Source organism: Galeopterus variegatus, unplaced genomic scaffold, assembly GCF_000696425.1.
Source record: "Galeopterus variegatus unplaced genomic scaffold, G_variegatus-3.0.2 Scaffold2524, whole genome shotgun sequence".
Classification (NCBI taxonomy): domain Eukaryota; kingdom Metazoa; phylum Chordata; class Mammalia; order Dermoptera; family Cynocephalidae; genus Galeopterus; species Galeopterus variegatus.
Window position 1 is genome coordinate 186849 of NW_007728635.1, and position 15468 is coordinate 202316.

At 38.9% G+C, this 15468-nt stretch overlaps 2 protein-coding genes across 2 annotated transcripts in view; one reads left to right on the forward strand and one right to left on the reverse strand.

Moving 5' to 3' along the window:
• The window catches only part of AFG3L2 (AFG3-like AAA ATPase 2), a 50666-nt gene extending 36021 nt beyond the window's left edge, over positions 1 to 14645 (reverse strand). The window contains exons 1-5 of the mRNA XM_008582139.1: positions 14640 to 14645; positions 10047 to 10146; positions 9278 to 9355; positions 6897 to 7006; positions 6586 to 6738 (exon numbers count right to left, since the gene is read on the reverse strand). Coding sequence (XP_008580361.1) covers positions 6586 to 6738; positions 6897 to 7006; positions 9278 to 9355; positions 10047 to 10146; positions 14640 to 14645 — 447 coding nt within the window. The remainder of the gene's footprint in view (positions 1 to 6585; positions 6739 to 6896; positions 7007 to 9277; positions 9356 to 10046; positions 10147 to 14639) is intronic.
• A 540-nt stretch (positions 14646 to 15185) lies between these two features.
• Positions 15186 to 15468, forward strand: part of SLMO1 (slowmo homolog 1 (Drosophila)) — a 36954-nt gene continuing 36671 nt past the window's right edge. Inside the window, exon 1 of the mRNA XM_008582140.1 lies at positions 15186 to 15417. Coding sequence (XP_008580362.1) covers positions 15186 to 15417 — 232 coding nt within the window. The remainder of the gene's footprint in view (positions 15418 to 15468) is intronic.

Below are 15468 nucleotides of genomic sequence, written 5' to 3' on the forward strand. Positions count from 1 at the left end.
TGTAATCTCCATGATAATCACAAAGAAAACAGCTATAAAATGTAAGAAAGGAATTTAAATGTTTCACTACAAAAAATCAACTAAACACTAAAGAAGACAGTGATGCAGGAAATGAGGGGGGGAGCTATAAGACGTATAGAGAACAAACAGCAAAATAACAGAAGTGAGTCCCTCCTTATCAGCAACTACTTTAAATATAAATAAACTCTCCATTCAAAAGACAGAGACTGGGAGGATGGATAAAAAAATGATATTACTATATGCTGTCTATAAGAGACTCACTTTAGATCCAAACACACACATAGACTGAAAGTAAAAGGATAGAAAAAAATATTACATGCAATAGTAACCAAAAGAGAACAGGGGCAGCTATACTAATATCAGACAAAATTGACTTTAAATAAAAGGTTCATTATAACAAGAAGACATAACAATTCTAAACATGTATGCACCTAACAACAGAGCATATAAATATATGAAGCAAAAACTAAAGAGCAAAGTAGAAAGCTCTACAATAATAGAGACTTCAATACTCCACTCTCAACAATGGATAGGACAACAGACAGAAGTAAGGACATAGAGGATTTAACATAATAAACCAATTAGATCTAACAGACACATACAGAACACCCCACTCAACAACAGCATACATTCTTCTCAAATGTACATGTGACATTTTCCAAGACAGACCATACGTTAGGCCACAAATTAAGCCTCAATAGATTTGAAAAGATAGATATCATACTAAGTATCTTCACCAACAACAATAGGGTGAAGTTAGAAATCAATAACAAAGGAAAACTGGAAAATTCACAAATTAGTGAAAATTAAACAACACACTCAATCAATGAATCGAAGAAATCACAAGGGAAATTTAAAAATACTTAGAAATAAATAAAAACAAAAACACAACATACCAAAATTTGTGGATCACAACAAAAGCAGGTGGAAATTTACGTTTAAATTAAAAAAAAACAAGAAAGATCTCAAATCAACAACTTTAACTTTACAACTTAAGGAACTAGAAAAAAAAGACAAACTAAACCCAAAGCTAGCAGAAGGAAGTCAATTAAGGCAGAGATATATGAAATAAATGAGATAATTAAAGATTAAAGCAAAGATAAATGAAAGAGAAAAATAGGGAAAATCAATATAACTAAAAGTTGGTTTTTGAAAAGATCAACAAAAAATCAACACCCCTTTAGCTAGATGAACTAAAAAAGAAGGAAGACTCAAATCACTAAAACCAGAAGTGAAAGTGGGGGCATTACTAGTGATTCTACAGAAATAAAAAGGATTATAAGAGAGTACAATGAACAATTGTATACTAACAAATTGGATAACCTAGATAAAATAGACAAATTCCTAGATACACAAAACCTACCAAGACTAAACCATGAAGAAATAGAAAAATCTGAAAAGATCTATAACTAATAAGGAAATGAATCTGTAATTGAAAAATCTTCCAACAAAAAAAAAAAGCCCTGGACCTGATGGCTTCGCTAGTGAATTCTACCAAATTTAAAGAAGAATTAACATCAATTCTTCTCAAATTTTTCCAAAAAACTGAAGAGTGGGAACACATCCTCACTCATTCTATGTAGCTAGTTAAAATTATCCTCATACCAAAGACAGACGAAGACACTACAAAAAAAGAAAACAACAAACCAATATCCCTTATGAACATACATTCAAAAATACTCAAGAAAATACTAGCGAACCAAATTCAACATATTAAAAGGATTATACAGCATGACCAAGTGGGATTTATTCCTAGAAAAGAACAAAAGAAACATAGGAAAATTGATCAATGTAATACACCACATTAACAGAATGAAGGGAAAAAAACCTAAATGATCATCTCAGTTCATGCAGAAAAAGCATATGACAAAATTCAATACCCTTTCACAATAAAAATGCTCAGCAAACTAGGAACAGAAGGAAACTACCAAGTTGGCAGTTAGCTCAGTGGTATTGATAACACCAAGGTCAAGGGTCTGGATCCTGTAATGGCCTGTGACAAAAAAAAATAACCAAAAGAAAACCTCAACATAATAAAAGCCATATATGAAAAACTCACAGTGAGCATCCTAGCATCCTACTAAGTGGTAAAAGACTGTACAATTTTGCTTTAAGATCAGGAACAAGGCAAGAATGCCTGCTTTCGCCACTTCTGTTCATCACAGTACTGCAAGTTCTAGCCAGAGCAACTAGGCAAGAAAAAGAAATAAAAGGCATCCAAATTAGAAAGAAAGAACTAAAATTATTTCTATTCACAGATGACATGATCTTATATCTAAAAAATCCTAATGATTCCACAAAAAACTTTTGGAACTAACAAATGAATTCAGCAAAGTGACAGGATACAAAATCAACACACAAAAATCAGTTGCATTGGGCCAGCCTGTGGCTCACTCGGGAGAGTGTGGTGCTGATAACATCAAGGCCCCAGGTTCGGATCCCATATAGGGATGGCCGGTTCGCTCACTGGCTGAGCGTGGTGCTGACAACACCAAGTCAAGGGTTAAGATCCCCTTACCGGTCATCTTTAAAAAAAAAAAAAAAAAATCAGTTGCATTTTTGTACATAACAATGAATAATCTGAAAAGGAAATTAAGAAAGCAATTCCATTTATAATAGTATCAAAAAGAATAATACTTAGGAATTAACTTACTCAAGGAGGTGAAAGACATGTACAATGAAAAATATAAAACACTGAGAAGGAGAATAGGTAAAGGGGCATGAAAATCAACTACAATGTTTATTGAGAAGTAATATAAAAAATAAATTAAAAAAACACTGAGCAAGAAACTAAAGACAGCATAAATAAATAGGAACATATTTCATGTACATGGCTTGGAAGACTTAATATTGTTAAGATGTTAATACTACACAAAGTGATCTACTACAGATTCCATACAACCCCTATGAAAATCCCAATGACATTTTTTGCAGAAATAGAAAAACCCATCCTAAAATTCATATGAGAATCTCAAGGGACCCTGAATAGCCAAAACAATCTTGAAAAAGAACAACTAAGCCAGAGGACCTACATTTCCTGAGTTTAAAACTTACTACAAAGCTGCAGTAATCAAAACAGTGTGGTACTAGCATAAAGACAAACATATAGACCAATGGAATAGAACAGATAGTCCAGAAATAAACCCTTGCATATACATATCGTCAAATAATTTTTGAGAAGGCATCAAGACCATTCAATGAGAAAAGGACTGTCTTTTCAGCAAATGATGCTGGGAAAACTGGATATCCCCATGCATAAGAATGAAGTTGAACCCTTACCTAATACCATACATAAAAATTAGCTCAAAATGGATCAAAGACCTAAATGTAAGAGCTAAAATATAAAACTCTTAGAAGAAAACACAGGGCAAAAGCTTCATGACATTGGATTTGGCAGTGATTTCTTGAATATGACACCAAAGGTATTGGCAAAAGAAAAAGAGAAAAACTGAATTTCATGAAAAATTTAAAATTTTGTATATCAAAAAACAGTATCAACAGAGTAAAAAGGCAACTAACGGAATGAGAGAAAACACTTGCAAATCTTATACCTGACAAGGGACTAATATCCAGAATATATAGAGAACTCCTACAATTCAACAATGAAAAAACTTGAGTCAAAAATTAGCAAGGGACTTGAATAGACATTTCTCCCAAGATATACAAATGGCCAAGAAACACATGAAAAGATGCTCAACATCAGTAATCATTAGGGAAATGCAAATCAAAACCACCATGAGATAGTGCCTCATACCCATTAGGATGGCTACTATCAAAAAAATTTTAAAAACCCAAAATAACAAGTGTTGGTGAGAATGTAAAGAAATTAGAACCCTTGTGCAACACCAGTGAGAATGTAAAATTGTGTAGCCATTGTGGAAAATAGTATGGTGGTTCCTCAAAAACTTAAAAATAGAATTCTCATATGACTTAGCAATTCCATGTTCACATATACCCAGAAGAACTAAAAGCAGGATCTCAAAGAGATCTTTGGACATCCATGTTCACAGCTGCATTATTCACAACAGCTAAAAAGTGGAAGCCACACAAGTTTCCATTAATGGATAAATGGGTAAACAAAATGTGGTATGTACCTATGATGGAATATTATTCAGTCTCAAAAAGGAAGCAAATACTGAAAAATGCGACAATATAGTTAAACCTTAAGGACATTACACTAAATGAAATAAGACAGTCACAAAAAGACAAATACCTTTTATTCCACTTATATGAGGTATCTAGGGTAGTTAAAATCAGAGACAAAAAGTAGAATGGTGGTTGCCGGGGCTGGGAGAGGGGAAGAAGGGGAGTTATTGTTTAATGAGTACAGAGTTTCAGTTTTCTAAGATGAAAAGAGTTCTGGAGAGTGTGGTGATGATGGTTGCACTTTATGAATTTAACATCTGACTGTCCACTTAAAAACAATTAAGATGGCAAATTTTATGTGTATTTTACCATGATAAAAAAAATTGGGGAAAAATACGATACAAGTACAAAAAGGATAACTGCATACCAATCTCATTTAGAAAATGAAATATTAATGAAGAAAATCCAATAGTGTGAAACTAATCTATCCCAAAAATGGAATTATGGTTCATTATTAATAAATTGTTACTCTGTCACATAAATACATCAAGTAAGAAAAGAAACCATTATTTCAATAGATAGTCAAAAGAGTTGGAACAAAAAATTCCAAACCCATCCCTAATAACTGTAAAAGTGACAGCAGAAGGATGCTTCCTCAGTGTAAAGCATCCATCAAAAGGAGCAGCCACTCATCACAAGCGAAATGTCACCAGTCAGTACATTCAAAATCCAGAAGAAAGAATGCCCTTTATAATCATTATTCCTTTCCTTTCTGTGACTTCTGACCAACTAAAACACCAAACAGAAATAGACTATTTCAGTGCTATTAATAATTATTTCCCTCTTACTGGATATTTACTTGGTTTCCTTCTGTTTTGCTTTTTACTTTAATGAAACTCTGTAATGAATAACTCTGTGAACCCATCTTATGATTAAAAACCAGTGAAGTAGTTCAAAGGATGTGAGGGTTTTTAAGACTCTATACATACTGCCAAACTTCCTGTATGAAGGATGTACTGAGACTATCTCACGTACCCTGTCAACACTGGGTATTATCTTTTTATTAATAATCTTAGCCAATTTGGTTTATTGTTTTTAATTTGCATTTATTTAATTGTGAAGCTAAGTTCTGTCTTATGCCTTTCTTTTTCTGTCCCACCGAACCCCCGCCCCCTTTGTATTTCTACTTTTATAGCTTAGTTATATCCTTTGCGCTATTCAACTGGAATATTCATCTTTTGCTAAGTATCTCATTCTTAACAGTTTCTTTCTTTCTTTTTTTTGTCTTTTTCATGACCGGTAAGGGGATCGCAAACCTTGGTGTGGTGTCACCCGCACCGCGCTCAGCCAGTGAGCGCACCGGCCATTCCTATATAGGATCCAAACCCACGGCGGGAGCGTCACTGCGCTCCCAGCGCCGCACTCTCCCGAGTGCGCCACGGGGCCGGCCCTCATTCTTAACAGTTTCATTAGGAACAGTGATTATTTGACAATATGAATATTGTCAATGTGTATATTAGGTTTGTGATTTTAAAGTTAAACACATTTTTTAAAAATCTACGTAGTGGTTGTGTTATCTACCACTTCCATTTCCATTTCTTCCATGCTCACCCTCCTGTACAAACTTTTAAAAATAATTTAGATTCTTTATACTACCTCGGTAAGTACTAATATCTTATCTTTATTTTATCCATTTCATTGATGGAAAAACAAGTACTGAAAGATTAAGTAATTTCCTTAAGGTTACATAGCAGGCCTAATTCTGGTTCTCTTACCATCACTATATTTCATCAATTCTAAGATGGACATTTTTCATATTTTAACATCTCAGAAACTAGAATACATTTTACAGTTGATGACATATCATAGTTTCATTGGCAGCTTACTAAATTTTTTTAATAATATATAAAATAACGTGTCTTAGAAGAGCAGCATCTTAAACATGCTTAAATATGGTCTTACCTGGGCAAAGACCCAGCAAGTAGTAATAAAGGCTTCTCAGCAGACAGAGCGGGTGTCAGAGTCCATGTGCCCTACGTGGGCCCTCACATAGCGCCCGTGTGCTCTTACTTTACACAACTCTGATTAGGTTCCATGCCCACCAGAGACTAAAAGCAGTAAAGACATAAAAAGAGCCGAGAGAGACTGGCACACGACAGCACAGAGAAGAGGCAACTGAGGGCCCATGAGAAGACGATGAAAGCAGACAAGAGCCGCCAGGCCCACACTTGGAAGCAGGGCTCCAAGACTCGTTCTGGTATAAGTGAAATAAAAGGATTCTATGGTAAATTTGGGGACTCTGGATTGAAACAAACAGGTTTGTTGGTCACAGTACGTTTCGGTATTAGAAAAATCCAATGTGAAAATAACTGTACAATGGACAAGTCTGTCAAACTTGCTATTTATCACTTTCTTGATCTAATCTACTGAATTTCACCTTCTGAACCACTACAGCCACCAATCCCGTAAAATACTTACTACTCCTTTGGAAAGATAGTTATTGACAAAGTCCTTCCAAGTAATTTCTCTCCCGGAGCTCTTGAACAGGAAGTAAAGCATGACTCCACCCCAAAACAGAGAAGTCCAGAAAAAGTACATCCTGAAGTGCTTGTCGTCCCATGGAAAGTCACCCTGGGCAAAGAAGGAGACAACTTCTGTGAAGAATGAAATTCCACAATGTGATCTAAGCTATGTGAGACACGAATTCCTCCCAATGCTGTTAACACCTCCCAATCCTTCCTGGGGCCACCATCATAACCTCAAAATTAACACACAGTTCAGAATCAAACCTTCTGGAACCTGGACCACCAGTGAGAATCATCTTTCTTGCCACCTCGTTTTCCACCACCACCAACTCCTCCTCCTCCGGAAGAGCGCGGGGTAGCATCTGGTTTTGATTCTGTTGATAAACAAAGAGCTCTCAACAGTGTTTTCATTTCTACAGTTTAAGAAAAGACTTACTGTAAAATACATTACATCAACTGATCAGTTACTAAATAAAACACTATGAGAAAGGATTCTAACACAAAGCATTAACATTCTAGGAGGCTTTCAAGTGCTTTACCTGCACTGTGTCTCATGGAATATGCATAATAATCCAATAACCTGAGAAGTATACTACTCTTATATGCACGTGTTTTACAGAGGAAGCAACTATAACTTAAGTAACTGGTTGGATTACTTCTTGCAGTGTTAAGTGACAGTGATAAGTGACAGTTGGGATGAGAATTCTTGAGTTCCCACTCAAAGTTAAAAAATACATACTCCCTTTTCACACTCTCATGAAGTAAACATTGTTAACAGTTTCTTCTGTAGGAAAGCCATAATTTTGTTAATTGGCTAAAAAAAAAAAAAAATACTCACCCACATAAAACTAGCCTGCAAGAATCTGAAATTAGTCACTGTTTTAGGTTGAACTGTGTCCCCACAAAATTCATATGTTGAAGCCCTAATTCTACCTCAGAATTGACCTTTTTTGAAAACAGGGACACAACAAAGGTAATCAAGTCAAGATGAGGTCATAGGGTGAGACCTAATCCTGTAAAACTGGTGTCCCTATACTAAGGGGAAATCTGGACACAGAGACGTAGAGAGGAAAGGTGAAGTGGGGAGACACAGGAGAAGTCAATCATCTACAAGCCTGGAACAGATTCTTCCCTCACGGCTCTCAAGAAGGAACCAACCTGCTGACACCTAGATTTTGGAACTATGAGACAAATTCTGTTGCTTAAGTTTGCAATACTTTGTAACCCTAGCATACTAATGTAGTCACTAACATTCTCCTTCCTTTTGCCACTTCTATATCCTCTCAAAAACCCACAAATACCATTTTAACTTCTTCAACTACCATGAAGCAACCCCCATACTGCAGCAGGATGGGAAGCTACAGGCTCCTGGTCACCCTCAGTGGCTGCATGACAGGCTCTCCACATGGTGCCGTATACAAGAGCTCATGCACCTCTATCTAAAGTGACACAGAGAGTCTGAGACAGGCATAATGTGGACAAGCCTTTACCCTACCCCTAACAGAGCACAGGATTGGAAAACATATAGTCAGCACATTGCTAAATTTGCCTGACAATACTCCAAACAACTCTGGGACAAAGTAACATACATGCAAATGGTACCCATCAGGTTGTATTTAAAAGTGGAGCTATTATCATTAATCTGCCCCCGAACCAAGATTCAAAGATTCCCTCTCATGCCCTGGGAAAACTCTGTAGAAGTGGCCTATGTCCCCAACACTTCAATCGGGAATCCAGGGCCATCATCTGTCCATACTAATGCTTCCCTCCACTTGTCTCTTGGCCTGGCTTTCACTCCTGTGCATCCTCTGAGCATATATTTGTCCCTCCAACTATAAGACAAGTTCATTTAAAAACAAGGGCTGAATTATATTTTTCTGTACATTTCCCTAAAAAGAAAGAATGCCAGTCAAATGTCAATACATGCCAAGCACCGTGCTAAATGCTATCACACTCATGAAGCAGGTGACAAGAGACTCAGAGTCTACACGGTCCCCCCCAGCTGCCCAACTCTAAGAACTCTCTTTGAATCCCTGAGAAAAGGTAAGGTTCTAAGGAACAATTTAAAGAACACTGTCTCAAATAAACTGCATGTATTAGGTTTCTAAGATTTTTCTCAATGGTTTAAATTATGTGTCAGCTAGCCACTGCTAGAAGCCCCCCAGTCTCCCCTGTGGGAATGTCGGGGGTGCCACAGGCCTCAATCCCACCCCTCCTCCTTCCTCCTTCTTCCATCCCATTTCCTTCCCTTCTCCCCTCTCCCCCTCCCTCCCAACTGCTCTGCAACAACATCCTAGAATGTAACAAAAAAATATATTAATAAAATTACCTTTTCTTTCTTTTTTTTTTTAAATTACCTTTTCTTTTAAATAAATAAAGTATGGGTCAGATATCTACCAAATATGCTTAGTTTGATCTGTCAATATTCTAAGATAATCTTAAATTTCTTCAAATTGAAAAATGGCAGGAAAATATGAATAACAAATTAAGATGAAATGAAACACAGGGTTTGTAGAATCTTATATATAATTTTAACTGACAGTTTCAGAACAGACATGATAACTCTTTCTTTGTTCAGTGGAAATTATCACCATCACATATTAGGGGAAAACAATAAATTCAAACATAATCTTTGCAAAAGGTACCTTTTTTCTCTCCCAGAACTTCTTTAGGTTCATCAGCTTTTTTTCCATTTTTTCCATTAGGAAAGTACTTTTCGAATCCTGTTAGAAAAGGAAAAAACTACATATACTCAAACTAAAATTCATCAGGTTTTGTGCATGTGTGTTCACTTGGTTTTTATTTATTTATGTTTTGGCAGCTGGCTGGAACAGGGATCAAACCCCAGACTTCTGTGCTATCAGCACCATGGTCTAACCAACTGAGCTAACCAGCAGGCGCCTTCATTTGTTTTTAAAGCAGCTGATACAATATTAAAAGGCATAAGCTAAAAGTGTATTTCTTGTGTAGAAGTACATCAAAGTTGAAATAATACAGTTCACAACCCAGATGTGTTAAACACAAAAGCCTCCTTTACATATCAATTTCATCATTTATAAAAGTGTTATATTTGAAGGCACCATATTTTCTTTTTTTTTTTTCATTAAATTTTTATTTTGTCAATATACAATGTATATGATTATTATGGCCCATCACCGACACCTCCCTCCCTCGTATATGATTATTATGGCCCATCACCGACACCTCCCTCCCTCCTCCCTCTCTCCCCTCCCCCAAGGCACCATATTTTCATCACTGTAATTGAACAGAAGTTGGAGGTAGGGGAGTGGGTTACAGCAGGAGACAGAAGAGTCAACCCGAAACTAAACCTCTGTGCCTGCTGAGTGAACACCTGCTGATGACAGGTCTCTTTAACAAGAACATGGATCATTATGGTCACACCTAAGTGTTTACCTTTTGGAGGCTGAGAACAGAATCTTTGATAAGCAGCAATCACATCTCTCAAAAGAGAATTTCTGCTGGTTGTCGCTTGAGTTGTAGCATATCGATAAAGCTGCAACATGACAAAAATAAAGCATAAAGATTATATCAAAAAGATTATATAAACTAGCACAGGAAACAATAACAACAACACATAAACTAGCACAGAATGATTCCCTTTCAGAGGGTACTAGGGTTATCTGGCCCTATGTGACTCTATTCTAGCAACAGGACCAGGAGACATATGCTGTTATCCAGAAGTCAAGAATACTTCAAAATCAAACAATTTAGAATTGCAGCCAAATTATAATTATCTGACAACATGTTCACTTTGGCAATGTTTACTTAACTTGCAGCATTTGGTTAAATTATGTGTCTGATATCTACCAAACATGCTTAGTCTGATCAGTCAATATCTCTAAGATGATCTTAAATCTCTTCAAATTGAAAAATGACAGTAAAATAAGAACAGAAAGATACCTGATATATTGTTATACTGGCAAGAATCATGGTTCTACAAGTCCATTACAGATCCATCTCTGCTTTATGTAAAATACGTTGCTAAAAAGTTGTAAACACAGTCTAGGTAAATCGAAGTATAATATAAACAAACCAAAAAAGCTCCTTATTAAAATTTTATACACAGAATTAAAAGCAATCAATGGCAAGGGGCACTGAGGTGATATATACAAATGTGGCAGTGAAAAAGTTCGATCCTATTTTTTTGCAAAGTAAAAATTCACCACATTTACACAGGGTGAGGGAGGGCAAGCTTTTCAATACAGATGGGAATGTTTAAAGTTCATCTGCAGTCTGATGAAAAAAATAAAACATCACCAAGCCAAATAAAACCACATCCACTTAGAGCGGCTATAATCAAAAAGACAGACAAGTGTTGGTGGGGACCTGATGAAATTGGACACTTGTACACTGCTGGTGAGAATGTAAAATGGTGGAAAAGTCTGGCAGATTCTCAAAATGTTAAATGTAGAGTTACCATATGATCCTACCTAAGAAAATGGAAAACATATGTCCACACAAAAACTTCTACATAAATGTTCACAGCAGTATTACTCATAACAGCCAAAAAGTGGGAACAACCCAAATGTCCATCACTGGTGATGAATGGATAAAACGTAATATACCATACACATATGAAGCCCTCTTTATGCTGTATTTTCAAGTTGTGTGGAATATTATTCACCCGTAAAAAGGAATGAAGTACTGATGCACAGATGAACTTTGAAAACATGATGCTAAATGAAAGAAGCCAGACACAAAAGGTTTCATATTATATGATTTCATTTATAAGAAATGTCCAGAATAGGCAAATCCACAGAGAGAGTGGATTAGTAGTTGCCTAGGGCTGGAAGGATGGTTAGGAATATTAAATGAACAAGTTTAAATTTTAACTGAGTTTATTTGAGCTAGGAGAAACAAAACACAGCAAAGCAAAACAAAGCAAAAAACAAAAACAATTCACAAATCAGGCAGCCCTTTGAATCAGAGCAGATTCAGAGAACTCCAACCAATAACATGAGCTGCCAGCAATTACAGGAAAAGGAAGTATAATGTAGAGATGGTTAATTGGTTACAGGTTAATTGGTTATAGAGCCTCCTGCAATTAACTAAAGTTCAGCCACTATAGTTAAACTTCATATTAGTTTGGTCTGTTAGGCTTAGTGCAGAGGCCTAGTCCAAATCAATGGCCTTCTGCAAATTTTATTTAATGGGGAGAAATGGGGGAATGACTGCTAATGTTTATAGGACTTCTTCCTGTAGTGATGAAAATGTTCTGGAATTAGGTATAGTGGGGATGGTTGCACAGCCTTGTAATATGCTAAAAACCACTAAATTATACACTTTAAATCAATGAATTTTACAGCATGTGGATAAAAATGTCAATAAAAAATGTAAAAAGGATAAGCTCGGGCCAGCCCGGTGGCACACTGGAGAGTGCGCCGCTTGGGAGCGCGGCGGCGCTCCCGCCGAGGGTTCGGATCCCATGTGGAGACCGGTTCCCGCTCACTGGCTGAGCGTGGTGCGGGCGCAACACCAAGGGTTGCAATCCCGTTGCCAGTCCCTGGTGCGGGCGCAACACCAAGGGTTGCAATCCCGTTGCCAGTCCCTGGTGCGGGCGCAACACCAAGGGTTGCAATCCCGTTGCCAGTCCCTGGTGCGGGCGCAACACCAAGGGTTGCAATCCCGTTGCCAGTCCCTGGTGCGGGCGCAACACCAAGGGTTGCAATCCCGTTGCCAGTCCCTGGTGCGGGCGCAACACCAAGGGTTGCAATCCCGTTGCCAGTCCCTGGTGCGGGCGCAACACCAAGGGTTGCAATCCCGTTGCCAGTCCCTGGTGCGGGCGCAACACCAAGGGTTGCAATCCCGTTGCCAGTCCCTGGTGCGGGCGCAACACCAAGGGTTGCGATCCCGTTGCCGGTCAGTAAAAAAAGACAAAAAGGGAAAAAAAAAGGATAAGCTGATTTAATCTCAAATAAATACACCATTCTACACAGCAAACAGGCAGAAACACTAACACTGTTCTCAGCTGACCACAAAGCTGGTTTGAGAGAACTGAGAGCTATGTTTTGTTAGGTCCTCCCAACCACCAGAACACTTGGCCTATGAAATAACTACTGATAATGGATAAGAATGTATCATAAGCCAACAGTTTTTTACAATGCCAAATACATTATGGGTATAGGTTAAAAAAAATGTTACTAAAGATAGACAAGTCACAAATCACACTCAGGCACTGAGCATCCACTCCAGGTCAGGTGTTGCCAGGCAGCTGAGAGTCCAAAGGGGAATTAGAACCAATTCCTACCCCTGAGAAATTCAGAAGCACAATGAAGAAAGTCATGGGAACAAATCAGTTACGACATGGTATAATAAATACAATACAAAACCTGTAAGTATACAGAACTGGGATAGCACAGAGGTAACAGAAAAGGTTCTTTATATCACCATACAGGTTAGTATAGAACTGGTCACATGGTATGCATTCCATAAATGTTTGTTAACTAAGAAACCCTCTTTATGCTGTATTTTCAAATTGTGTTGACATGGAATACCCCTAGCAATAATCCCCATGGCTGTATTTAACACTGAAGTTGTTTTCTATTAAGGAATCATCAAAGAAACTTTTTCTCCTCTGCATAGCTAATCCAAGCCCTGGGTGTCTATCATTCAAAGAACAATATAAGAGATGCCAATGCATGAATGTAAGTTTAGAGCACCTCATTTTAGAGAATTAGCTTTTATGTTTGAAAATATGAGCACTTTTCAGTTGCTTTATCATCAGTCTTACTCCTCTGGGCTTAATACCTGAAAACTGATATCTCAACATATCCCTAGGAAACTCACTGTGAGAATAATAGTTGACTTCTAAGCAATACAGGTTAAAACTGCGTGGATACACTTAAACGCAGGTTTTTTTCAACAAATATATTGTAAAAATTTTTGGAGATGTGTGACAATTTGAAAAAAATCACAGATGAACGGCATAGCCTAGAAATATCAAAAAAAATAGGAAAAATTAGGTATGTCATGAATGCATACTGGGGTGAGCTCAAATGTTGCGAGGACCTGCTTAAAACGTTGTTATGGTAATCATTTTCATGTTCAGTTCACCTCTCCAGTAAATCACAGTAAAAAGTGATCTCTGGGCTGGCCGGTGGCGCACTGCAGAGTGCGCCCCTTGGGAGTGCGGCGGCGCTCCCACCAAGGGTTCGGATCCCATGTGGAGACCGGTTCCCACTCACTGGCTGAGCGCGGTGCGGGCGCAACACCGAGGGTTGCAATCCCGTTGCCGGTCCCCGGTATGGGCGCGACACCGAGGGTTGCGATCCCGTTACCGGTCAGTAAAAAAGACAAAAAGGAATTAAAAAAGAAAAAAAAGTGATCTCTCGAGGTTTTCTCTTCCTTACGGTTTTAATATTTTCTTTTCTCTAACTCACTTTATGGTAAAAATACAGTATATAGTGCATATAAAAAATGTGTGTTAATCAACTGTTTACGTTATCAGTAAGGCTTCTGGTCAATGGTAGGTTATTAGTAGTTAAGTCTGGGGGGAGTCAAAAGTTATATGTGGAGGGGCTGGCCAGTTAGCTCAGTTGATTACAGCACAGTGTTGGTAACAACAAGGTCCAGGGCTTGATCCCTGCTACCCATCGGCGGCAAAAAAAAGAAAAGGTATACGTGAATTTTCCACTGTGTGGGGAAGGAGGGGTCTGTGCCCCTAACTCCCACATTGTTCAAGGGTCAGCTGTACTTCTGTATGATCTTTTACAGTAGCATGAACCTAAAGGAAAACCTGTTCTATCAGACTCCCTCGCAGGTAACACAGTAATACCCAGTGTCCCCACGCAGATCTTAAGAGCAGTATCAGGGAATATATGTCATGGATCCCCCCAATTAATCAGCTACAGGTGTCAGCACAGAGGACTTCATTATATCTCAGCACCAGTGATTCAAAGGGACAACAGCGCCACTCAAAAAGACCTTTTAGGTAAGTCTCCTGACATAAAAACTGCAAACTGTCAAGGTAGATCCCTGCCTGCCCACTCGCATGTCGGAGTCCAATGTCCACTAGGGACAAAAAGAAAAGGATCAGACCAAGCAAGACGGGAAAATGAACGCAACCCAAGAAACTGAAAAATGGCCTTGTGCAGGGCAGTATGGAATCAGAAATAAGTAAGGAATTAACCCAAGACTGGTAAAGGAGCCTCAAAGAGTAAGAATCATGAAGACAGGTACTATTATTTCCCCCTTCTAGGTGGAGAGGCTGAGCTAACTTCCTCAAGGGCAATGAACTAATAACTGGCCGAGCTAGCTCCTGTGACTGACCCCAGGGCCTCAACCACTCAACTGTAAACCAGTGCAAGGCTGGACTCTAAAGAACCCACAGACCAAGAAACTGTCACTGAAACAGCCGACACCGACTACCAATGACACAGGAACCCTTACTTGAGACAGACTACTGCCGTGGTTCTGTCACCGCCGTCACACTCCTCACCACCAAGAGAGAAACAGCCTCCTACCGAGGACAAGCCGTGTTACGCTAAAGCGGGGACTCTTTTATGATAACAATAGTATTTATTGGTATCGGCCATGTGCCAGTCCCAGACACCAGCGACGGCCGCCCTCGACCGATGGACCCGGAGCTCGGGGAGGTTAAGCATGCGGCTGCACAGCCTGCGCTCTCCACGACCTCACGCCCGTGCTGCCGGCTCGTCACGCGGCACGCCGCGCGTCCTCTGTCCGCCCATGCGCCCATGCGCCCATGCCGGGCGCCCCGCGGTTCCGGCCCCCGCTGGAGAGCAGCGCGACCCCTGCGCCAGAGGCGCGGGCCTTCCACGGGCCCGGGGCGGGAGAGCCCGTCAGCCCGCCGCCC